At 36.9% G+C, this 27,400-nt stretch overlaps 1 protein-coding gene across 4 annotated transcripts in view; it reads left to right on the top strand.

Moving 5' to 3' along the window:
• Positions 1 to 27,400, top strand: part of QSER1 (glutamine and serine rich 1) — an 80,044-nt gene that overhangs the window by 29,674 nt on the left and 22,970 nt on the right. For 2 of the 4 annotated variants that reach the window (XM_070383592.1, XM_070383595.1), the window contains exons 2-5: positions 3,746 to 3,858; positions 4,262 to 4,423; positions 7,342 to 11,034; positions 26,592 to 26,920. In XM_070383592.1, the coding sequence (XP_070239693.1) occupies positions 3,746 to 3,858; positions 4,262 to 4,423; positions 7,342 to 11,034; positions 26,592 to 26,920 (4,297 nt within the window). The remainder of the gene's footprint in view (positions 1 to 3,745; positions 3,859 to 4,261; positions 4,424 to 7,341; positions 11,035 to 26,591; positions 26,921 to 27,400) is intronic. The other 2 variants (XM_070383594.1, XM_070383593.1) reach the window with 2 other exon arrangements.

The following is a 27,400-nucleotide window of genomic DNA, read 5'->3' as shown; positions in this document are numbered from 1 at the left end:
TAGCCACTGTAGAAAGCAGTTTCTCTAAGGTTAACCAAGTTTCCAAGCAACTCAGCCATTCCCCTCCAGTGGTGAAGTGAAATGAAATGAAAACTTAACATCCAGACTAAAACTTAGGTATATACTTTTAGCAACTTCATTCATAATTGCCAAAGCAGAAAAGAACTCAAAGGTCCTGGAACTGAGGAGTAAATTTAAAACCACCAACAACCTTTGGTACATCTATATCAGAGAGTTATACTCCACAAGAAAAAACAATGAGTTGCTGGAAGTGGGCATGCTCTTTGCCTACAGAATGTCAGCTTTTTCCCTTCCAGTGCTTTGTGCTTTGCTGGGAAATTCTGAGAGTCAAGAGGAAGTCATCTGGGACATTGCCAGACAGCTTGCCCAAATAGCATATGGAATCTGCCCGGGACTCATGGACGACCCGGCTGCACATGTTAGGAATGAGAGCCTGTCAGAGGAGGACAGGAGTATCCATTTGTTCAACAGATACAAAGATTGAGTTATGCAAGATGAGTAGGTTCATCGTTCATGAACAGATCTTCTGTACAACATGGAGCACGTTGTTGACAGCACCGCATTGTGCACTTAAGTGGGCGGCTCTCGTGTGAAGTGCTCTTACCACAGTAAAATCAGTTGGTTAGAACTTTAACCTGGAAGAAAACATTCACAGTGCATATATCTAACAATATGGATCCAGACTATATTTTAAAAACATCTTAAAACCCAAGATCGCTAACAACGCAGTTTTTTTAAACAGCCAAAAATTTGGACAGACTTCACCAGAGAAGCTAAAAGAATAGTCACATGAGAAGATGCTCCTCATCATTAGTTATTATGAAAATGCAAATTAAAACACAATGAGATACCACTTAACCTACCTAGAAAGGCTAAAATTAAGAAGACTGAAAAGATCACGTGACAAGGATGTAAAGCAAAAATGTAATGTTGATTAATTACTGATGCTAATGTAAAATGGTACACGTACCTACCTAACGACCCAGTAATTCCATTTCTAGGTATTTAACTTGAAGGAAAACATGCCCCCAAAAGACTCGCATACACATGTTCACAGCAGATTTATTCATAGTAGTATGTAACTAGAAGCAATCGACATGTTCATCTGTAAGTGAACGGATAAACATAATTGTGGTATCTTCAGATAATTTAATCAAAAGGAATGAACTACTTATGTATGCAACAACATGAGTGAATCTCAAACATTATGCTGAAAACTTTAAAAGCCTTGTACAAAAGAGAATAGACTATGATTTGGGACAAGCAAGCCTAAATTTTAGTAACATTAGGCTTCTCGGTGGTTATCTGGGGCCAGGAGTGAGATGAAAAATGGATTGACTGCAAAGGGACATGAGAAGCCTTCTGTTGTGATGGGAATGTTCTACAAGTTGGTTGGGATTATGGTTATACTGGTGTATACATTTATCAACAAATGTGTACACACTGAATTGTACACTTAAAATAGGTGCACTTTATTGTATGTAAATTATATTGTACCTTAATAAGTTGATTTTAAAGTTTAAAATAGATTTTAAATTAATCCTAAAATTGAATCTTCAAACTAAAGCAAAATCTAACCTCCTATATATCTAATTAATAACATAACCATACAAGTAATTTACTTAACTTTTGGATCAATATTCTAACTGTGTATACTTAATGGGACATAATTTTTAGACAAAAATATATTGTGAACAAATACTTGATGGTTTTGTTTTTGGTAAAGGTTGTGTTAAAGTATTTTCAGATAGAGCTAATGAGTAAATCTGTGAGTGTAAACTGGGATTCTGACTGTAGGAAAAGGAAAATACGTGTGAAATGGAGGAAGATGAGGAATGCTATATTGGATTTGAGTTGAAGTTGTCATTATGCACTCATCATTTTAAAAAGACATATATTTCTTAGCTTTGTCCACTTAAGGGGCCTAAAAGCAATGACACCTCAGGCATTGAATATACTTGACACACAGATCTTGGTTTCAAAATCTCATTGCCCACTAAAAGACTTCCAGAAACGGTTGACTTCATGTCTGGTACAGAATTTAAAAAAGCAAGATGAACCTGAAACATCTTGTGCTGGAAGGTAAGAGTGTGTCAGCACCATGGAGGACATGTGAAAAGGAAGCAAGATTGAGGGGACAAATTGAATATCATGATGATGATATATTTTTAAGTATAATACATACACATTGAAAAATATATTAGTATGCATTTATATATTATGTATGTGTTTATATAGATAAGCGAGAGAAAAGGGGGAAATGCTCGTTTTTATAGAAGAATGCTAACTTTTAAATATTGAAAGTACTGTAATTAGAGCACTGCTGTTTCTAATCTCCAGTACAATAATTAAAGATCATGAACAGTTGGTGTCTGAAACCATTAGCTGTTGGGACAAGGCATTGACAGTGGCTTAAAAGTTAACACCTCCCAATTGTATATTAATTTTGAAGAGAAGAAATAACTACATTCAGAGGTCTGACAGCACCTTAACCACTTCAAGTTTAACATCTCCAGTAATGAGACAAACTGAGAGTGTATGTGTCCTCATGAGATGCAACGATAATTACAAAGCATCTTTATGTACTTCTCATGAAGAAGCAGTCAGACAAATCTGGTATTTGGGATAGTACAAATACATTTCAAGTACATTCAACTGACTTGGATTCCTCAAAATAAAAAAAACCCATGTCATGAAGTCAAGGCAAAAGGGATCTGGAATTAGGGGCAGAGTGGAGACACTATTCTAAATGTAGAGACATAAACAAATATAATCTTGAATTTTGATTGCATCCTACAAAGAGCTTTAAAATTGTAAACATTTTGATAACTGAGGGAAATTGGAATATGACCTCTGTGTTAATCACATGCAATAGTGACAGCATTAAATTTTCTTCAAGTCTGGTAATGATATTTGGTTATGTAGCTGAATGTCCTATTCCTAGGAGATACCACTGAATTATTTAAGGATACAGTTTCATGACATCTGTAAGCTATTTTCAGGTAGATTAAAAGAAAAGCATATGTGTTGTTTATAAAGATAAAACAAGTATAACAAAATGTTAGCAGTCTTCAAATCTTAAGTGACAGGTATATAGATTATTCCTAGTTCTATTTCAGTTTTTCTGTGGGTTTAAAATATTCAAAATAAAAATCAAGGGGAGAAAAATATCTTATTCTGAATTACTCTCAAAATGTATAAGCTTGAAATTTTCGAGGAGAGTTACTGGGAAATAGTGTTAATTACCAATTCATTTGAACTATCTGATATTCCAGAGAATGTTAGAGGGACTTTAGAGATTATCTTGTCTGGGTCCCTTATTCATACAGGTGAAGAAATGAGTCTGACAGTAATAGAGTCACTTACTGAAATCATATGGTAAGCCAGTAGTGGCTCCTGGACAGTGAATTCAGCTCTCCTATTTTCCAGGATATTTGTTGCTTTTCCCACTGTGCCATGTTATTATCTCTTCCCCTAAAAGGACTTTGTTGGAGATAAAGTTAAGTTAAGAAAAATACAATGTATCATTTTTTCTTCCTAGTATGTCTTCAATAATTTCCCCTGCATTTTGACAGTGTTACGAGACCATGTTTGATCTCTTGATATATAGGTCAGGAATTTAGTGAAAGATGTATGCTGCTTTTGATAATTGCCTTCCTAGAATTCTTTTGATCATCTGGTTTGAGCCGTGTGTTTTTTGTCATTTATTTTTTTTATCCTCTAGTTTAAGCTATGAAGAAGGACATCCCTCAAACTCTGAAACAGACCTCCTTCAGAGACAGACTTTTGCAGCCTCTCATCAGCTTCCTGGATATGCTGCCACACCTCAGCCAACTGGTAAAAATTCTGCTGTGAAATATACCCTGAATCTGGGTGCATTTAGTGAATAAGAAGGAAAATCAACTTTCACATGTTGGGTTATGAAAGTGTATAGGACAGAATGGTTCCATGGGAAATGTTAGAATGAAAATGAGATTAAAAGCTTTGTCTTTTACTAATAGGAAATAGTTATATAGTTAATTAGTAGGGAAATCTTTTTTTCCCCCGCATCTCTATAGATTTTAAATTATAACTATGCTTAAGCAAATTAATACTTGTTTGCAATTCAAAATGAAGCAGTTTAGGGTTGTAGCACTTTGGGCCTCAAATTTCAGAGATTCCTTTTAAAAATAGCATCAGGAATATCCTTTTATGTTAATATATATTTTTACTTTGGGATACATTTTATCTTCAAATGTAGGTCTTTCTGGAATATTTGATACTAGTGTGAACAATGCCAGCACTAACACAAAAGAATCTTCAGTGATGAATTTTCTCTCTGCTGTTGAATCCCGAACTGCTCAGGCTGCTTCTTCAGGAACTACTCTTTTACCACAATTCAGGGCCCCATCCTGGCAGACAGGTGATTCTTTGTTTTCAGAATTTTTAAGTCCTATTGAAATACTGCTAAAAATTCACTTTTTATAGTCTTGTCATGATGGTAGTGTGGCTGAGAGTGGTGTTAATTATTGATTTTCCAGTGAACTTTAAAACCTGGAATTTTTCACTATTTTAAAGTGGATAAAATTCAAGAAATTGTTACTAGCAGAAATTCAGTTTTAGCACTCTGTTGACAACTAACAAGTTGAAGAAGGTAGGTAATTGTTAAAAGGTAAATCCTAGATACAAAGTTTTTACCTGGCAATTTAAGTAGTCACTTATTTACTTGAGAGAAGAAAAGATTAAATTTCTTTTCCTTATCCCCCATTTTACCTTTATAGAGGTATAATTGACATATAAACTTGTAAGATATTTACAGTGTACATTGTAGTAATTTGGTACATGTTTGCATTGTGGAAGAATTCCTCCATCTGGTTAATTAACACACCTCTCACTTTACATGTTTATCTTTTTGGGGGAAGTTGGTGAAAGATTAAGTTCTGTTTTAGTGCCTTCAGACTGGATAGGTGGTAGAGTAAAAAGCAACCTTAGAACTGATTTCGTCATGAGTTAGGAAAGTTATCCTTAAGTGAATGGAATAAGTCATTCTTTAATAAAAGCTAGCACAAATTGATGTTATTATATTATGTGCTTTTCTATTTTATTTTTCTTATTTCATTTTTCTGTTACCCCTTGAAATTGTTTGTGTATATTTTTATTTTTTGCAGGATGACAGATTAGTTTTTTTTTTTAAGATTTCATCTTAAAAACTATACTTTTAAGTAATAGCTATTGGAAATATTTTATTATTCTGATGTAGATTCCATTAATACAGCTGTCTTTTCAGTATGTCGGAGAAACTTCTGCTTCTAAAGAAACAATGTGTTAGTATGGCATAAAACAATATTTTTTTAAAAAAATTAAAAAATACAATAGCTTTATTTATTGCTTCTTGGAATAATTTTACATTACATATATTTAGTTAATTCTAAGCATTATTTATTGTTTCAAGAGTAACTAGATGTTTTCTGTCCTTGAGTTGTAATACTCTTGATTGCTGCCTGTCTTCTGGGACCTTAGTTCCTCCATCAGTTAAACCTGGGCCCCAGCAATGAAAGATCGAGTCCAAACTATTGGACCACCAGGGAATTCCCACTTTTTTGACATTTAATGGAAAGAAGTGAAAGAAGAATATTTTTGAAAAGGGCCAGAGAACCTTTTCCCCTCTATTTTTTCAAAATGGGGGAAAAAAAAATTTTAATGGAAACTCACTAAAAAAATATGTAAATAGACTTAGAGATTGAACTTACCGTTACAGGGGAAAAGCGTGGCGGCGGTGGGGTGGATAAATTGGGAATTTGGGATTGGCATGGACACACTGCTGTATTTAAAATAGATAACCAGGAAGGACCTACCATACAGTGCAGGGAATGCTGCTCAATATTCTGAAATAACCCAAATGGGAAAAGAATTTGAAAACGAATAGGTACATGTACAACTGAATCACTTTGCTATACTCCTGAAACTAACACAACATTGCTGATCAGTTTTGCTCCAACATAAAAATTTAAGAAATGGAAACAATTAGGGCTTCCCCGGTGGCTTGGTGGTAAAGAATCTGCCTGCCAATGCAGGAGACATGGGTTTGATCCCTGATCTGGGAAGATCCCACATGCCGCAGAGCAAATAAGCCCGAGAGCCACGACTGTTGAGCCTGTGCTTTAGAGCCTGGGAGCCACAACTGCTGAAGCCCAGGAACCCTAGAGCCTGTGCTCCACACCGAGAGGAGCCACCACAATGAGAAGCCCATGCACGGCAACTAGAGAGTAGCCCTTGCTCCCCGCAACTAGAGAAAAGCCCACACAGCAGCGAAGACCCAGCACAGTCAAAAATAAATAAATTAAGAACAAAAAGAAACAATTAAAAGGTATATACAATGAAAAGTGTTAGTTCCTAACATAGTCCTGCTTTTTAGAGAAGAGTTAATAGTGTTTACTCTTTATTGATACCTTTGTGCATCAAAACTTATTTTGTATTTTCGCCTAAGCAGTGTTATAGCAGCAGTATTATTAGGATATGCCATAATTATTTTACCAGTCTCCTGTTGATGGACATTTAGGTCGTTTCTACCTGTTATTCACAATAACTGTCCTGAGTATCTTGTTTGAATCTTTGTGTCCACTTATTTCCATAGGGTAAATTTCCATAGATCTAAATTTCTATAGGAGCTTTTGGACCATAAAAGGTATACATGGTTTTACTTTGGCTGTAAGTGGCTAAACTGCTATCCTGAAATGTTAACAATCTCTTCTTGACAGTACTTCATTAATTTCTGATCAGTTTTTGTATAAGCATGCATCTATTGTTTTTGGAAGTGGTTCATAGGAAATCAAAACTTGAAATGCAAGGATTTTTTAAAAATACATGTATTTTGATGAAAGAAACTTTGCAGTGTTAACCTCACTATTAGTTTTAGATATATTTATTACATTAAATGTAGGGAATTTGGTTTCAGTTTTAATGTTATGAACATTTTAGTTTGTTCATTGGTGTTTTGCATGGGAATGTCAGGGTAAAGTAATCACTAGAGATGATATATATATATTTAGTATTTTCGTAAGTTTCAAATGATTTATCTGACTATATGTATAATCTCATGTTTATATAACAATAATAGAAATGAATTGCTGATACCTTTGTAGTTTTGTTTTTGCCTTATAAAAACTAGCTATTTTGAAATGTATTTTTTAGAATCTGTGCAGAACTAATTTGTCAGAGTTTTCAGTTTTAAAGAGATTTTGGTGGATTAAAGGTTATGTACGTTTTATAAGTCTGTATTATGAGAACAGATAGAAGTGTTTGTGCTATAACTGCATAAGTGTATTTGTTTTCTTTTCACAGGTATGCATTCCTCAGCACCAACTGAGCTGTTTGTTACTGGACCTTTGCCAACCACTGGAACGCTTCCATCCCCTGCCCTCCCTGCTTATCAGCATCCTGCCACCTTCAGCAATAGAAACTTTGCTACCACCTCACCTTTGGTGCTTCAGGATTCAACTTTTAACACTACATCAAATGGAATTTTAAGTTCTCATGATCCTTTGCTTCAAATCAAGACTTCCCAGGGAACTGTTCCAACTGCTTTGACATTTGAGCGCCTGGGCAGTTCTGCGATAAGTAACAGCATACCACCTCAGTCTTCAACGTACCGCTCAGCTCAAGAGTCTGCACCCCATCTTTTACAACCTCAGTTTAGTTTGTTGCCTTCAGCACTTGGTGGAGCCCAGCAAACTCCTCAAGCCTACGGTTCAACTCTCTTTACTAGTTCTACTGCTTCCATTGAAAGAGCTCTTCTCCGAGAATGTAGTGTTATTAAACACCATCAGCGGCCTTCAGGTACCCAGTCTATTCAGGCACAACTGACTGGTTCACAGCATTCCTTACACAGTTATCTATCAAATGCAAGTGGGGTTAATTTTCAGGAAACAAGCAGGCAGTCATCTTTATCCTGTAGCCCAATTGGAGAGTCTACTCAGGTGAGCAATGGAGGATTGCAACAGAAGCCCTCCCAGGTCTCAGTGGAACTTGCTCAGTCCTATTCGTCTGCAATTCCATCGTCAGGGTATCCTACTGCAAAAGTAAAAAGCTGTTCTACAAAACAACCACTAGCATCAACCAAGTCCCCCAAACCTCCAAGTATAATTCCTCCTGTGCAAACACTAAGCTATTCCAAACCTTTACATAACCAGAGTTCTGTAATATCAGGCCAAGCACAAATTTATTCTACAGCGCAGCTACCAAGCCTTTTATCAGTTAGTCAGTCTCAAAACTATGGTTTAGTACAGCCGCATAATGTGCCATCTATTGTTCATTCACAGGTTTATAGGTCCAGCAAAGTTGAGAAGTTGCCATCCTTGTATAAAACATTGACTTTCTCTGGCTCGTCTCAGACTATAACCTCTGAAAATTCAACACTTAATTATTCTTCTAATCAGCAAGAGGTGTTATCTTCGGTTACAAATGAGAATTACCCTGCTCCAACAAGAGATGCATCTTCAGATAGCCAGTCTCAGAGTTACGCATCTGGTCATTCTCAGGGCTTATCACCAGTTAGCCAGACACAGGTTAGTTTTTCATCTCAGTCACAAGTTTTGTCAGTTGTTAGTCCTTCAGAAAGCTATGCTTCAGGTCAGTCCCTCACGTTAACAGCCCCTTCTCTTTCTTACTCTTCTGCCTCTCGGGCTCAGAATGTGCCAGATGCTAGTCCAACTCAAAATTTTATTTCTATGCATTCTTCCCAAAATGCTCAGACCCAAGGGTCATCATCTCCCCAGTCCCAAAAGTTTTTGCCTGCTGTCCAGTCATCATCTTTTGCGACCTCAACTCACTGTCAGACCTTACAGAATAACCTACCTTCCCCTGATCCAAAGTCTTATGCTGAAAGAAAACTTGACTCAAGTGTTTATACGTCTTCAAAACAAGAGGATGATTTTCCAATGCAAGAGTTACAGGTATTACAGCCACAAGTATCTCTTGAGTCATCAACCTCAAGGCTGTCTGATGGGGAAATGAACGTTCCAGAGTCAGCTTATAAGGTATCAAAGGCAGATGACCGATATTCTCAGAGCATAATCAGAAGTAATTCCTGTCTTGAAGATCAGGTGGTTGGTATTGCTCTACAAGGGTCTAAAAAAGAAGAAAACATAGTTGGTTCAATGACACAACTTAACCAACAAATTGGCCAAGTCAATAGTTCTGCAACCCTTGATATTAAGAAGACAACTAATTTAATGCAAACTCCGCAAATACGGTTGAATACTAAAGACCTAAACCAGCAGCATTCTCTTATACAGAAGGTACATGAAGCCAAGGTCCAGGAGCAGCATGATCAAATAATTAATGCCTCATCTCAGATTCAAATTCCAAACAATGCTTTAGGGCATGGCCATCAGGCATCTCTTCCTAATACACAGGTCCTTTTAGATTCTGCCTGTGATCTACAAATTCTTCAGCAGTCAATACTGCAGGCAAGTTTAGGACAAATAAAGACATCTTTACAAGTACAGCGTGTTCAAAGTCCTCAACAAATAGTGCATCCTTTCCTTCAAATGGATGGTCATATTATTCGGAGCAATGGTGAACATTCTCAGCAGCAACTCCATCCTCAAAATTCTGAAATTATGAAAATGGACCTTTCTGACTCTTCAAAACCATTACAGCAACATCTGACAACAAAGGGCCATTTTAGTGAAACAACTCAACATGATTCAAAGAATCATTTTGTTTCTCTTGGATCAATATGTTTCCCAGAGGCTATGCTCCTCAGTGATGAGAGAAATATTTTATCAAACGTAGATGATATCTTAGCCGCTACAGCAGCAGCTTGTGGGGTCACACCTTCTGATTTCTCCAAGTCAACTTCAAATGAAACCATTCCTGCTGTTGAAGATGGTGATTCTAAATCTCATTTTCAGCAGTCATTGGATGTCGGGCATGTGACATCAGATTTTAACTCCATAGCAGTTACGGTAGGAAAGCCACCAAATATAAATGATATTTCCTTAAATGGAAATCAAGTTACTGTAAACCTTTCACCAGTACCTACTCTTCAGTCAAAGATGACTCTTGATCAACAACATGTTGAAGTACCTGGTCAAAATAAAGCTTCTAAAGTAACTTCACCAGTGGTCGGACCAGGTCATGAAGTGCAGGAGCAAAGTTCTGGTCCATTCAAGAAACAGTCTGCAACCAGTCATGAACCTGAAGAAGACAGTGAAGTTGCTGTTGATAGTACATTAAATAATAACAGAAATCAAGAATTCGTTTCTAGTAGTAGAAGCATAAGTGGAGAGAGTGCTACATCGGAGAGCGAATTCGCTTTAGGCGGTGATGACAGTGGTGTGTCGGTGAACTCCTCTAGGAATACACTTGCAGTGTTGGCCATGGCCCAGCCTGGGGAGACAGTCAGTGTCAAGATTGAAGAGGAAAACCAAGATTTAATGCATTTTAACCTCCAGAAGAAGAAAACTAAAGGAAAAGGGCACACTAAAGAGGAAGACAACAGTCATCAGAAACAGCTGAAAAGGCCTGCCCAAGGCAAACGCCAGAATCCAAGGGGAACAGATATATATTTGCCGTATACTCCCCCTTCCTCAGAAAGCTGCCATGATGGTTATCAGCATCAAGAAAAAATGAGACAGAAGATCAAAGAAGTAGAGGAAAAACAACCAGAAGTCAAAACTGGATTTATTGCCTCTTTCTTAGATTTTCTGAAATCTGGGCCCAAACAGCAGTTTTCCACTCTTGCTGTGAGAATGCCTAACAGGACTAGGCGACCAGGAACACAGACCGTTCGTACATTTTGTCCCCCACCACTTCCAAAGACTGCAGCTGCGACACCCACTCCTTTAGTGTCTGAGGCTGGGGCTAACAGTCCATCAGAAAAACTTGATAATGAACTTAAAAACTTGGAACATTTATCTTCACTTTCTTCTGATGAAGATGATCCTGGGGTATGCAGTCATGATATTTACAAAAGCAGCTCTACTACCTTAAATACTTCAGACGCTACTTCTGATAAAAAGAAGAAAACAGGTAAAGTTTTAAATTTGAAGTTCATAATTATGGCTTTCTGGTTTTTTTTTTCTGGCTCTGGAACAAGTTTTATGCTTTCTTAGCTTGAAGCAAGTCTACGGTTTCTCAAGACAGAATGCTTAGGCAGATATCTTAGACTTATTTTTTAACGTTCCTTGCCTCTAGGAAAGTTCTGAGTTTTAGCCTGGGTAGTTCTGGGTTTTGTTCAGCTTTGTATCACATGCAGCATAGTTTACATGGTGCACTGTCCAGATTTTTCTAGTCTGAGACATCTTGAAGTGGCTCATGGATATGGGACATTATATTGAGGGCCATGTTGTTATATATAAACTGGCATATTTTCTTTGTATGCTAATTTTACCTAAAAACTTAACGTTTTGCTATTAAATTGGTTATTTTGTGTGCAGCATGCAGATTAATATAATTAAGTCAAAACTTTAAAAATTTTGCACTGGTTTCATACTATATGCCCAGATCCTTAGGTGTGTGTTTCACTTTTCTCTGTAGTTAAGGGAGCATTTTAAGGAACTGTTTTGAGAAGCATTGTCTTATGTAAACAATTGTCAAGCAGTATAGAAGTTATTGTTTTAAAGAACATGCTAAGTAAAAAATCCTCTGTGCCAGGAACTATTAGCAGTATCGTGAGATGTGCTTTGTTATCTTCAATATACAGATGATATAACAGACTAAATGAATTGTCTGGGCCCATACAATTAGTAAATGGCAGAGTTGGAATCCATATTCAGGTTTAAATCATACTCAGGTTTATCTGGTTCTAACACCTGTAATCCTGCCTACTGCTTTTGTATGAATAGAGAGTTAAACCTTGTTTTGTGATGTACTTTTCAGCTTCTCTACAGATTTGACCACCTTTTTAACTAATAAAGTGATATGAAACAGCCGATATCCCAAATAATCTATTAATGTAAATGTCTGCTAATACATTTGTCAGCAAAAGTTTTAAGTCTGCTAAAACATTTCTGAAGAATTCTCATTTTGTTATACAGGGAAATTAGCATACTGGAAAATTATTGCTAAAGTCAGAACATAACAGATGTGGCTAATCACAGTAAGGTTTTACATTCTTCTCCCTCAATTCAGAATACTTTGCAATTACTGTTATGTTCCCTCTTAATGTTCTTAGAGCAAATCTTTTATAATCTCTGTTATAAAACATGAATCTAGAACTAGTTTTTTCTAGACTACTCTTACTATCTCATTTTTAGTTAAAACCACCACCATCAACCTGATGCTTATTAATAGATCTTTGAAGTTCTCCCTTTATGCGTTGCCTCCTCTTCTGTGAGGACTCATCATCTCTTGCTTGGGCCTATTGCAACAGATTTCTCATTAGAATCCTTCCCACCAGTCTCTGCACCAGTCCATCTTCCATATTGTGATCACATTTATCTTTATAAAAAAGAAGAGTCAGTTCGTTCAGTCACTCAGTCGTGTCCAACTCTTTGCGACTCCATGAATCGCAGCACGCCAGGCATCCCTGTCCATCACAAACTCCCGGAGTTGACTCAGACTCAAGTCCATCGAGTCAGTGATGCCATCTAGCCATCTCATCCTCTGGCGTCCCCTTCTCCTCCTGCCCTCAATCCCTCCCAGCATCAGAGTCTCTTCCAATGAGTCAACTCTTCGCATGAGGTGGCCAAAGTACTGGAGTTTCAGCTTTAGCATCATTCCCTCCAAAGAAATCCCAGGGCTGATCTCCTTCAGAATGGACTGGTTGGATCTCCTTGCAGTCCAAGGGACTCTCAAGAGTCTTCTCCAACACCACAGTTCAAAAGCATCAATTCTTCAGCGCTCAGCTTTCTTCACAGTCCAACTATCACATCCGTACATGACCACAGGAAAAACCATAGCCTTGACTAGACGGACCTTTGTTGGCAAAGGAATGTCTCTGCTTCTGAATATGCTATTTAGGTTGGTCATAACTTTCCTTCCAAGGAGTAAACGTCTTTTAATTTCATGGCTGCAATCACCATCTGCAGTGATTTTGGAGCCCAAAAAAATAAAGTCTGACACTGTTTCCACTGTTTCCCCATCTATTTCCCATGAAGTGATGGGACGGATGCCATGATCTTCGTTTTCTGAATGTTGAGCTTTAAGCCAACTTTTTCACTCTCCACTTTTACCTTCATCAAGAGGCGTTTTAGTTCCTCTTCACTTTCTCCCATAAGGGTGGTATCATCTGCATATCTGAGGTTATTGATATTTCTCCCAGCAATCTTGATTCCAGCTTGTGTCTCTTCCAGTCCAGCGTTTCTCATGATATACTCTGCATAGAAGTTAAATAAGCAGGGTGACAATATCCAGCCTTGACGTACTCCTTTTCCTATTTGGAACCAGTCTGTTGTTCCATGTCCAGTTCTAACTGTTGCTTACTGACCTGCATACAGATTTCTCAAGAGGCAGATCAGGTGGTCTGGTATTCCCATCTCTTTCAGAATTTTCCACAGTTTCTTGTGATCCACACAGTCAAAGGCTTTGGCATAGTCAATAAAGCAGAAATAGATGTTTTTCTGGGACTCTCTTGCTTTTTTTAGTGCTCAGTCATGTCCAATTCTTTGCGACTCCATGGACTATAGCCCGCCAGGCTCCTCTGCCCATGGAATTCTTAAATGAGTTATTAATTCTATGCTTTTGAAATACTTCTTGGTGCTCCATGGAAAAAAATTAAAATAATGTGTAAAAATTCTCCCTTTCCACGTTTCACTCTTTGCTCACTCTTGCCACTTCCCCTCTTCTGTGACACATGAGTTTCTCATTGTTCCTTGGACCTGTGAGCGCCTTTCAGAATCAAGTTCCTTTTGAACAGGTTTTTCTCTCCCTGGGTCCTCCTCAGTTTTTTAGTCCAGTAGATACTTTTTGTTCTCCTTGAAGACCCTCTTCAAAATCACTTTGTGAAAGTTAAGTCCTGGCAGAATTAGTGCTCATATCCTCTAAATTCCCACAGGTCTTAAATCTTTCTAAAGGGCAAAAGTTTTAAATTTCAACAAGTTCTGACTTATCCGTTTTTCCTTTTATGCTTTGTGCTTTTTGTATCCTAAGAAACCTTTGCCTAACCCATAGTCACAAAAATTTTCTCTTGATTTCTTCTAGGAATTTTAAAGTTTTGCATTTTGTATTTAGGTCTGCTGCTGCTGCTGCTGCTAAGTCGCTTCAGTCGTGTCTGACTCTGTGCGACCCCATAGACGGCAGCCCGCCAGGCTCCCCTAGGATCCCTTTTATTTGGGGGGATGGTGGTATAAAATGTGAGGTATGGGTTGAAGTTTTGCACATGGACGTCCAGCTTTTCCGACACATTTGTTGAAAAGACAGTCCTTTCTCCATTGATTGCTTTTCACATCTTTGTCAAAAATCAGCTGACCATGTTTGTCTTGTTTTTTAAATTATGTAGGTTTTGGGTCCCTCAGTCATGTCCAACTCTTTGTGACCCCCATGGACTGTACAGTCCATGGAATTCTCCAAGTCAGAATACTGGAATGGGTAGCCTTTCCCTTCTCCAGGGGATCTTCCCAACCCAGGGATTGAACCCAGGTCTCCCGTATTGCAGACGGATTCTTTACCAGCTGAGCCAAAGGGAAGCCCACTGACCATATTTGTATGAATCTATTTCTGGACTCTCAATTCTGTCACACTGATCTACATTTTTATACTTTGATCAGTGTGACACTGTCTTAATTGCCATACCACTGTGTGCTTAATCTTTCAGTCCCATGAACTGTAGCCTACCAGGGTCCTCTATCCATGGGGATTCTCCAGGCAAGAATACTGGAGTGGATTGCCATTTCCTTCTACAGAGGATCATCCCAACACAGGGATTGAACTCGCATTGCAGGTGGTTTCTTTACCATCTGAGTTACCGGGAAACCCTTAATCAATTGCCTCATAATTAATTTGGAGAAGGCAATGGCAACCCACTCCAGTACTCTTGCCTGGAGAATCCCATGGACGGAGGAGCCTGGGGGCTGCTGTCTGTGGAGTCACACAGAGTCGGACACAACTGACGTGATTTAGCAGCAGCAGATTATAAAAATTCAGTTAAACTTTATATGTTGATCTTAAATTTGCACAACTGATTTAAATATTTTTTAAATGGGAATTCCTGGGCAGTCCAGATGGTTGGATGGCATCACCGACTCAATGGACATGGGTTTGGGTGGACTCGGGAGTTGGTGATGGACAGGGAAGCCTGGCGTGCTGTGGTTAGTTCATGACTGAGAGACTGAACTGAACTGAACCAGTAGTTAAGACTCTGGCTTCCCCTGCAGGGAGGCAGGGAGCACAGGTTCACCCTCTGGTCGAGTAGCCAAGATCCTGCAGTGCAGCCAAAAAAAAAAAACCAATAGATTCTTAAAAAATTAGATTCCATAGGGTTGTCTATGGAGAAAATGATGGCAGAAAAAGCATTTAGTTTCATTGATTTTTCTCCTTTGTTGACAGTTTTATTGATTTTTGCTATTTTCATTAATTCCTTTTTCAGTTTGATTTTAGTTTATTATGCTCTATTTTTGTCTATTTTCATATGGCAGAAGCCTAAATTGTTGGTTTGAGACTTTTCTTCTTTTTTAAAAAAGATTTTTTTGATGAGGATCATTTTTAAAGTCTTTAGAATTTGTTACAAAATTGCTTCTGTTTTATGTTTTGGGTTTTTGGCCCTGAGGCATGTGGGATCTCAGCTCCCCAACTAGGTGTCAAACCCACACCTGTTGTATTGGAAGGTGAAGTCTTAACCACTGGACCGCGAGGGATGTCCCCTCTATTTTTTTCTGCTGCTGCTGCTACCGCTAAGTCACTTGAGTCGTGTCTGACTCTCTGCGACCCCATAGACGACAGCCTACCAGGCTCCTCTCTCCATGGGGTTTTCCAGGCAATAGTACTAGAGTAGGTTGCCATTTCCTTCTCCATTCTTTTCTGCTCTAAGCACTTAATGTTGTGAACTTCTCTCTAAGCCCTGCTTAGCTATATCCCACAAATTTTATTTTTATTATTTGCTTTTTTTCTTTCAAGTTTTTCAAATTTCTTTTGGTGCTTTCTTTTTGGTCCATGAGTTATTTAGAATCATATTTCAAATTTTTCAGATAGTTGGGGATTTTCCAGACACCTGTCCTTTATTGATTTCTGCTTTGTATAATTTCAGTTCTTTTAAATCTGTTAAGGTTAGCTTTATTGCCCAAAATATGGCTGATTTTGATTAATGTCCCAGTGTACTTTAAAAGAAAATTGCATTTTGCCGTTTTGTGGATTGTTGTATAAATTTCAGTAAAAGCAAGTTGGTTGTTAGTGTTGTTCAGATTTTTTATCTCATTACTGATTATCTGTTTACTTGGTCTGTCAATTACTGAGAGAGTATTTCCCGTGTTTCCAAATATATTTGTGGACTTGTCTGTTTTGTTTTTCGTTTCTATCAGTTACTGCTTTGTGTATTTTGAGCTCTGTTTTTAGATGTGTACAAATTTAGGATCGTTAAGCCTTAGTGAATTGACCCTTTTATCAGTATATAATATCCTTCTTTATCCTTGGTAATAATCCTTATTCTGAAGTCTGCTTTGTTATTATAGCCACTCTAGGTTTCTTTTGATGGGCTGCATATATCTTTTTCCATTCTTTGACCTATCTGTGGCATTATGTTTAATGTGAGTATTTTGTAGACAGTACATAGTTCAATTTTGTCATTTTTTAAAACGCTAATCTCGTAATCTCTGTCTTTCAATTAGTTTGTTTAGACCATTTACATTTAATATAATTATTAATATAGTTCAATCTTTCATTCTTTGTTTCCTGTTTTCCCTCTTTGTTTTTGTTCCTGTCTCTTTCCTATCTTTAAAAAATTATTTGAACTCTTTACTATTTTAAAATTTATCTCTGGGTTTTTTTTTTTTTGCAATTTTCATGTTATGTTTAGTTAATATTTTTACTACAGAAAATGCCGAAACCTAAAAACCATAGCGCTCTCTTTACCTTTGCTCTTATATATATTTGTCCTGGTGAAAGCCCTGATAGAGAAGTAATTTTTGCTTACAACCATCATACATACTCTAAATAATTTAATAGGAACAAAATAGTCTATTGTATTTACCCAGATATTTATAATTGCTCTTGTACTTCCTTTATTCCTCATACTCCGTGTTTCCCTCTGATATCATTTCCTTTCAGCCCAAAGAAGTATTCCATTTTTAAAACTTTTTCTTTGACTTTCAGTCGTGTAATTATTTCTCTGGATAAGGTTCATCCTGTTTGGAGTTTACTGAGCTTTTTGAATCTGTAAAATGTGTATCTTTTTCCAAATTTGAGAAGTTGGCAGGCATTCTTTTTTGTGCACCAAACTCTCTTTCCTTATTGGACTCCAGTGACATGAAAGTAAAATATTTTTATATTATTCCTCAGGTTCCTGAGTTTCTGTTTATTTTTTTCAATCTTTTCTTCCTCTCTGTTCTTCAGATTTTATCATTTCTATTGGTCTATCTTCAAGTTCTTTGACTTTTTCACCTTCTCAATTCACTACTGAGTCTACCCAGGGAGTATTTTTTATTTCATATATTTTCAAATATTCTTTTCAACTCTAAAATTTGTATTTGGTTTTTTTTTCTAGTTCCAGTTTCTCTGCCGAGAACTTACGTATCTCCATTCATTTCAAAAATATGTTTATCTTACCTCAGGGAGCACAGTTATGATAGCTGTCTTCGAGTCTTTGATAATTTAAACATCTGAGTCACCTTAGAGTGGCATCTGGTCGTTATCTTTCCCCTTTGAAAATTGGTCACATTTTTCTGGTTCTTTATATATTGAGCAATCTTGAATTGTATCCTGCACATTTTGAATACAATACTGTAAGATTCTGGATTTTGTTAAAATCTTCTGGAGAATATTGGTTTGCTTTGTTTTGGCAAGCAGTCAGACCTTAAGTTCTGTCTCACCTTTGAGTGGTGGTCTGATGTTAGTTCAATTTTGAAAGCCTTTGCTCTGCTTCTTTGGATCTGACTCAGCAGTTAGTCTGAAACTTGGATGCATGGTAGACTTTGTTATAGTTTAGGTCTCAAAGACTTGGCTGTACTAGTTTGGGTCTCTTCTGCATATTTGCAGTTTAAGCATGAAGCTAGGATTTGTGTAGGTTCATGTCCAGAATTAGAGGATACCACTCTTCAATTCTCTCTTCTCTGGGAATTTCCCTACATGCCCAACTCCCAGGGTTTCCTTTCCTAGTTATTTGGACTAGAAAGCTGGAATTTTCCTTGAACTTTTTAAAAACTGCCCATGCTTTACTATGATTCTGTGTAACTGGGGCTGCCTCTGGGGCAGTGCAATGAGAGAGGAGGAAAAAAAAGAACAGGTAATTTTCCTACACATTGTCCCTCAGCTTTATTGAGATATAATTGACATACAACATTTTCTACTCTTCATGCCATAGGAGCTCATGGCCCATCCAGGTTCCTCTGGTTCTCCAAAAAGACAGGAGTTTTGTCCAGGTTTACGATGTTGGGTTTACTGCTTCTGTGTTGCAGCTCTGTGACTTTGGTTGCCTTTGGGGCAGGGCTGGGAAAGAGAAAGAGAAGAAAAAAGACATGGCATAGCCTCCACATACTCTCACCTTGCATGGGTCTCCTTTTCCCACTCCTCTGTCCAAAAAGATAGATTTTCTTGGGAGTTTTGTTATCTGTGTCCTATATAGTTCTGCATAGGGGCCATCCTCTAGACCTGCCAGGTGATGAGAGGAAAGAAAATGAGGAAACATCTTTCTCTGTATAAAGATTGTTATTTCAGTTTGGGCTTCCCTTCCCAATCTGCCTGTAGTTACCAACTTTTCATAGTCTTCTGGTAGTTCCGTTTTATGTTTTCTGCAGCGGTTTTAGTTGTAATAAGTAGATCTAATGGACTTATTTGATCTTAGTTGGCACCAGAAACCTTTCATGAATTTTTAAAAATTTATTGTCTTACAAATTACAGTCGTTATTTCTGATCCTCAAACTGTTCTGTAATGGGCCAATAGAAGCCCCTTGAGTGTTTTGATTTTGATTGTGATTACATTGAATTCATAATTAATTTTAAGGGAGAATTGTTATCTTTACTATACTGTCTTCTCATCCACTTATGGAATGTAATGTTGTTCTACTTACTCAGATCTTACGTCTTTTAATATCTTACCATTTTTCCACATAGATAATCTATATTATAGTCTTAATAGTATTTTTTTAGTATTTTAAATACAATTTTCATGATACTGTTCTCTCATTAGTTACTGATAATGTATGGCATTGGTTGATTTTCATGTCTTCAATGCGTTTGGTATTTTTGTTTAAATTTATTTTATCTATTTATTATATTTTTGGTTTTACTGCATCTTTGTTGCTGCGCATGGCTCTCTCTAGTTGCAGTGAGCTGGGGCTGCTCTTAATTGTGGTACGTGGTCTTCTCAGCGTGGTGGCTTCTCCCTGCAAAGCATGGGCTCTAGGCACATGGGCTTCAGTAGTTGTGGCTCGCGGGCTCTAGAGCAGGGACTCAGTAATTGTGGTCCAGGGGCTTAGTTGCCCCATGGCATGTGGAATCTTCCTGCACCAGGGATTCTTTTCTTATCCTGGGAAGTCTTGGCCTTTTTGTTGAATTTTTATTTTGACAGTTTTTCCACCTGATTCTCTTGCATTTTTAAATAGATAATTGTATCTTCTAAAAATAATGGTAGTTTATTTTTCTCTTTCTGTGGGGGTAATTTATCTTATTGGCTCAGGCCTCTGTTGTTTAATGATGGCAAGCATCCCAGCCTTCTCCTTGATATTTAGTAAAATACATAGTGTTGGAAATTATTTGTCAGTTTCTAATGTACTGTACTCTTTAAGAAAATGTCCTTCTCTTTTGAAGTTCTTAAAGTTATTTTTTTTTCCCGTTAACAGTAAGCATTAAATTTTGTCAGATGCTTTTTTGAGTTTCTTCTGAAAAATCTGCCTTCTTTTTTCCCACATTAATCTGTTACTTGATTTCCTAATGCTGAACTTCCTTTTTAAAATTTCTGCCATGAACTCTGCTTGGTCATGGTGAATCACTTTAGTCCATTGTAGGATTTAAGTTGCTAGTATTTTGTTTGGGATCTTTACACCTAGATTCATAAATGGGATTAGTGTATAGTGTTTTGGTTCACTTTTGTTTTCAGGAATTTGCTAACCTTATAAATTAAATTAGGAAAGCTTTTATATTTGTTTAAATTTGAAAAAGTTTGCTATATATAACTGGGATTTGGTGGAACTTTCTAAGAATACATCTGGGACTTAACAGTTTTTTCCTGATAGTTTGATCTATCTGGGTCAGTTTATTTATTTATTTTCTAGTAAAATGATTTCTCTAATTTAGATTTTAAAATTTGTTGTTATAAAATTGTACATAGTGTTTCCTCAAAAGTTTTCAGTCTCCTCTGTTCTGCAGTTTATGTTCTCTTTCTTGTTTTGATTATTATTTGAGTCTTTTTCCTTATCAATCTGTGGAACAATTGCCTATTTAATGGTTCTTTTTAAAGAACCAGAGTACTTTTTTTTTTTTTTTTTTTGCTCCTATCACTTTTTACTCACTTTTTCTTAATTTCTGCTTTTATCAGTTCTTTTTCCTCCTATTCCCTGGGTTGAATAATCTCTCATTGGCCAGTGTATTTTTTTGTTGCTTTCTAATGAATGGAATTGAAGTTGTAAGTTCCCCCAGCCCGCCACCACACTGTGGCTTTATTCCTCTGGCTTCTTTGTTATGTTTCTCACTCTCCTTTCTAAACAGTTGGTCATTTTAGTTTTGATTTCCTTTTTAACCCAATAATTATTAAGAATAGTGGATTTTTACCTGTTTCCTAGTAGGTTTTTGGAGTTTTTGTTGTTTTTATTCCTTTATTACTATTAATAATTTATAGCCCTGCTGATAGTCCTTTATTATTAATTCATGGCCCTGTTCTATTGTGGTCAAAGGAATATGGCTTAGGTAATGCCTACCTTTTGAAATTTATAGAAATTTTGTTAGTAGCTTGCTAAATGTCAATTTTTATAAATGTCCCCTGAGTATCAAGTGCTAATAGATTTTATTGGTAATATTGTTCAAAGCCTTTATATCTTTATTTTTTGTTTAATATAATAAATGACATTAGGTTATTTAAGAAAATGTATATATATGTTGCAGGTATAATAAATGATAGATCTGGAATTTGCCTTAAACTATCCCAGCAGGTATAATAGGGGTGACAGAAAAATAAAAGAAGTATATCAAAATGTTTATGATTGTTACAGTTGGGTTATGGTATATGAGGGTTTGTATTCTCTAATTTTATGTATGTTTGAACTTTTTAATAAAATTTTTTTTTTAAATCCTCCCTATACTTATTTGTTTTTAGATTGCTTGATCTGTTGATTCCTGAAAAAGGTGTGTTAAAATATCCAACTATGTTTTATTGCTTTTCTAATACTGTTCCCTTGATGTTTTAAACCCATATAATTGGGTGCATAAAATTTTACTACAGTTATATTTCCTTTTATCATAATAAAATCTTTTTCACATTTCCCATTTCTGTTTTTAATATTGCTATAGTAATCTTATTGTTAGCATTTTTAGTGTATTTTCTATATCTCTGTTCTTTCAGAACATTTTTTCTTCAGAGATATAACTTACGTGTGTGTGAGTGTGCATGCTCAAGTCACTCAGTCATGTCCGACTCTGCAGCCCCATGGACCAAAGCCCCCCAGGCTCTTCTGTCCTTGGGATTCTCCAGGCAAGAATCCTGGAGTGGGTTGCCATTTCCTTCTCCAGGGGTTCTGCTGGACCCAGGGACTGAACTCGGGTCTCCTTCATCGCAGGCAGATTCTTTACCACTTGAGCTGCCAGGGAAGCCCCTCATAACTCGTGTATGAAAATACAGTACATATAAGGAAAACACACACAAAAGTTTCATAAATTTGAAAATGTAGATATTAAGACATATTCCGTAACCACAATGCAGTAATTTCACAAAAGAAAAGTGGAAAGAAAAAAAGGACAAAAAGATTAAAAAGTAGGTTTTTCTTCCTAAAAGTTCTAAATAACTTCTGATAACTTCTGAATAACTCATAGGTTTAAAAGGAAATTAAAACTGAAATGACAAACCTCTTAGAACAGTGGGGCATTATATTTTGAAACCAGTGGAATGTGCCAAAAGTGAGTGAGGCAAAGAAGAAAGTTTACTGTGTTAAATGCTACTCATTGGAAAGTAAGAAAGTTCAAAAATAGAGTATTAAAGTAGATCCAGGTCATAATCTATAGAACTAAACACTGTCTGACTTGGATGGTAATCACTTCCATGCTTTTCTAATTTTACCACACGTGTCTGTATTTTCTTTGGCTCATTTTAAAACTTCTCATAAAGGACATTATATAGTATTGATAAGTTTTTCCTTTCACTAATTTGGAAGCTATTCTTTCTATAAAATATTTTCCTAACTTTTTTATTATGGAAATTTCAAACACAAAGTTATAAAGACTGATATAATTAAACATGTTTATGCATCATTCAGTTTCAATAATCAACAACACATGGTCAGTCTTCATTCTTACCCCCTGATGACTGTGATGAAATATTTCTGTTCTTTTCCTGATTATAATAGGGATTACAGTATGCATTTTCACCTCCTCGAAATCTGTTAGTATCTTATTTTTCTCCTGAACAGCATAAAGACTCTGAGCACTAAAACTCCATTTTATGCTCTCACTTTGCCCCACTCTTTTTATTGGTAGATAACCATGTATTTTAATGTTGTTGTTGTTGTTTTTTCCATTTTGGCCATGACACAGCTTGTTATCTCGACCAGGTATTGAATTCAGGCCCATAGCAGTAGAAGAGAGGAGTCCTAACCACTGGAGTGCCAGGGAATTCCCCTGTGTATTTTAATTCTATCCTGTTTTCTAATTAATACTCAGTAAGAAATAGTTTTTAAAATAGTCAATGATTATTTAGTTTTATTTATACATTTACCCTGGTAGCTCAGCTGGTAAAGAATCTGCCTGCAATGCAGGAGACCTGGGTTCAATCCCCAGGTCGGGAAGATCTCCTGGAGGAGAGCTTGGCAACCTACTGCAGTATTCTTGCCTGGAGAGTCCCCATGGACAGAGGAGTCTGGCAGGCTGCAGTCCATGGGGTCACACAGTGGGACATGACTGAGCGACTAAGCACACACACGTGTACCTTATTGCCCTCCGTTCTTTCCTGCACCTCGTGTCTTCTCTTTGGGATGACTTTGCTTATGACTAAAGCATGTCCATTACAGTTTCCTTTTCTGAGAGTCTGCTGGTGGCAGTATCTCTGTTTTTGTTAGATAGCTATGTGATTTGTTTTGCCATGTAACTTAGAAACAGTATATTTTTAAAATTCAGTGACATTGGTATAGTAAAATCTCCTTTATTCCTTAATTTATCTATTATTTATAACAACAGTGTTTCCCAGTTTTTATATCAATAAAATGGAGGATAAAAATAAAATTGGTTATGAAACCCATGTCAATATGTAATATTCACCCATGAATTCATAAATTAATAATTTTTAAATCCCACATCCACTCAAAAGATGCATTCTTTTTACGTTTACATTTGTTTTATATATTACACTGGAAAAACATTACTTTGAATCTACTGTACAAGCATTATAATGTTAGAAGTGTTTAATATAGAGAACCTTCTGGTCACAAGGCATAAAAATTTTTTTTTTCCATTTATGTACATTTTTGATGGGCTTCCCTCAACATGACTATGTGTTGAAATAATACTTTGGATATATTGGATTACATTTTTGAAGAAGAAAGCATGATACATAGTTACAGTAACATAAAAATATATTAGAACAGGGGACTTACCGGGTGGTCCAGTGGTAAAGAAACCACAGTTTCCTTTAAACGCAGGGGACAGGGGTTCTATCCCTGGTTGGGGAACCAAATCCTACGTGCCTTGGAGAACCTAAGCCTGCTTGCCACAACTGTAGAGTCCTGTGTGCCACCCTTAACATTTTGAGAAGGGGCCAAACTGTTTTCCGAGGTGGCTATACCATTTTACATTCCCTCCATCAAGGTACAAGGGTTCTAGTTTCTCTCCATGTCTGCTAGTATGTGTTTTCTGTATTTTTAGAGCCATCCTAGTAGGTTAGACTGCGAGACTGCAGTTATCTGCTGAAGTTGCATTGATCTAATGCAACTGACTTACAGTGTTGGGTGGCCTTTCGTGTGCTTATTGACAATTTATATATCTTTGGATAAACAGGTCTCACTCACTTTTTAAATTGGGTTATTTGTCTTTCTTTTTGAGATTTAAGAGTTCTTTATATATTCTGGATACTAATATCTGGCAGATGTATGATTTGTAAACAGTGTTTCCCATTCTGTAGGTTATCTATCCAGTTTTGTGATGGCATCAGCTGTAGTACAAGTTTTCAATTTTGGTCAAGTCCAACTTATTCTTTCTTTTGTTACTTGTAAGGTCATGAAGCTAAGAGGTTTATAATTTTAGCTTTCACATTTATGACTATAATCTACTTTCAGTGAATTTTTGTATATGGTATGAGGTAGACATCCGGCTTTATTCTTTATTCCTATCCAGTTGTCCCAGTACCATTTGTCAAAAGGCCTTTTCATGCTTCCCCCATGGAATGGTTTTGGCACCCTTGTTCACTGTAAATATAGAGTTTACTTCTGGAGTTTAATTCTAGTCTTTTGATCTGCATGTCTATCCTTTGCTACTATCACACTGCCTTAATTACTAAAGGAGCAATTAAGTTTTGAAATTCAATTACTGTGGTATGATTTGGAATTTCTGAAATGTGAGTCCTCCAAATTTATTCTTCGTTTGCAGGATTATTTTGACTGTTCTGACTCTCTTGCTTTTCCATACGAATTTTAGGAGTAGTTTGTTAGTTTCTGCAAAAAAAAAAAAAAAAAATCAGCTAGGATTTTCATAGGGATTTTTGTGCTGATTTTTTTTTTATTTTGGTCATGCTGCACAGTATGGGGGATCTTAGTTTCCTGACCAGGGATCAAACCTGTATCCCTTGCAGTAGAAGCCTGGTATCTTAACACTGGGCCACCAGGGAAGTCTCTGATTAGCTGTTAAACCAAGCATGCATTCCTGTGATAAAACTCACTTGGTCATGATGTATACTGGAGCGGGTTGCCATTTCCTTCTCCAGGGATCTTGCTGATGCGGGGGTTGAACCCATGTCTCCTACATTTTCTGCTTGGCAGGCGGATTCTTTACCATTGAGCCACCTGGGAAGCCCAAATACTTCTTTTGTATGTTGAAATATATTTGTTCATATTTTGCTAGAGATTTTTGTGTTCGTATTCATAAGGGATAGTGGTCTATAGTTTTTTCATGATGTTTTTGTCTAGTTTAAGTATTGGAATAATACTGGCCTTGAATGAGTTGGGAAGTATTTCCTCTTATCTCTTGGAGTTTATGATGGATTGGTATTAATTCTTAACTGTTGATAGAACCCACCTTTGTACCCATTTTGACCTGTGCTTAGCTTCGTGGGATGTTTTTAATTTCTTTTATTGTTTTGTTGTTGGTCTATTCAGATGTTCTCTTTCTTCTTGAGTTCTTTTGATAGTTTGTGTCTTTCTAGGAATTTGTCCCGTTCACCTCAGTTATTTGTTAGCATACAGTTTTTCATATTACTTTATGATCCTTCTCATTTAGCTTTCAGTGCTCTTTCAAAGTATTTGAGGGGTGTTGTTTTGTTTCCCACATTCCATTGGCTTTTCTTCTTCTAGGCCTTCACAGCTTTGGCTGACCCTTGTCTTACATCGCTTTTTTGTCTCTGTTCTTTTAGAAATATTTTTGTGCTACTTAAAAGGAACTAGGTGCAAGTTTAGGTTGATGGAGGTTCTCTGTCTAATTGTCATCCAGATGTTAAGAAGTTAATAAATGCTCTTTTTTTTATTTTGATTTTTTAATTGGTGGATAATTGCTATACAGGGTTGTATTGGTTTCTGCATACAGCATTCTGCATACTGTTGAATCAGTCACACACACACACACACACACACACACACACACACACACACACACATATATATGTATGTATATGTATATTCATATATCCTCTTCCTCTTGAGCCTTCCTCCATCCTCCCACGTCCTGCCTCTAGGCTGTGGCCCGGTGCAGGCTGGGCTCCCTGTGCCACACGGCAGTGGCCCACTGCTCGTCTGTGTCACACACGGTGGTGCATGTATGTCAGTGCTGCTTTCTCAGCCCATCCGCTCTCTCCTTCCCCCGCTGTGGCCGGGTGCCAGGCTGGCTCCTGTGCCACACGGCAGCGGCCCACTGGTCGCCTGTGTCACACATGGTGTGTATGTATGTCAGTGCTGCTTTCTCAGTCCATCCCGGCCTCTCGTTCCCCCGCTGTGTCCACAAGTCCGTTCTCTGCGTCTAACAAGCATTCTTTAATTTCATTGTTTCAAACAGTTTGATGGCAAAAATAATAGTCTCTTTGTAAAATGTGCAGATTTTACTCAAAGCAAATAAATGTTTAATATTTTGTATTGCTAATTTGCATTTGCTTGATCTAGTTTCAGAAGCCACACAGGTGGCGACTGCTAGCACAACTGCCATTGCTCCTGGTACTGCCGCTCCTTCCTCCACCGCTGTGGGTGCAGTTAAGCAAGAAACTCTGTACTCCACTCCATCTGCAGTAAAGACCCCAGAAAACATAAACTCTTCAGAGCCCCCAAAGTCCATCGAACTTGACAGTCTTCCTTCAGACCAGTTTGCCAAAGGACAGGACACTGTTGCCATAGAAGGTTTTACAGATGAGGAAGACCCAGAAAGTGGAGGAGAAGGCCAGTACAGAGAGCGTGATGAGTTTGTGGTAAAGATAGAAGACATAGAGACTTTTAAGGTAATGTGAATGTTCCCAGGTCTAAAGGTCATAGTTTAGGGGGTCCTTGCATCTAGTTTAAGTTGTGAAGAATTATGAAGTTTGGAGAAAATGGTTATTTATGTAATTTAAAAATTTAAAGAAAATAATAGGAATATAATGTGAAAGTAGCATTAGACTATTTTTTTGTAATTCCAAATTGTAGAATATTACAATCTCGTGTAAGAAATTTTAGCAGTATTAAGAACACTTATTTTGGAGGTTTTGTTTGCTTGTTTTTTTTTAAATTTTAAATTTATTAAATTTTTTAATAGAAGGATAATTGCTTTACAGAATAGTGTTGGTTTCTGCCAAACATCAACATGAATAAGCCATGTTTGCCTGCTTTAATTTTATTTTTTAATTGCAGTGGAGAGAAATGGCATTAAAAAATACAATGAAGAACATAACATTTAAATTATCCATATTCCTTCCATTCGCAATTGTCTGTTGTTAGTATTA

The sequence above is a fragment of the Bos mutus genome, chromosome 15, assembly GCF_027580195.1.
Source record: "Bos mutus isolate GX-2022 chromosome 15, NWIPB_WYAK_1.1, whole genome shotgun sequence".
Classification (NCBI taxonomy): domain Eukaryota; kingdom Metazoa; phylum Chordata; class Mammalia; order Artiodactyla; family Bovidae; genus Bos; species Bos mutus.
Note: the sequence above shows the minus strand (reverse complement) of the source record. Positions and strands in the feature narration are given on the sequence as shown.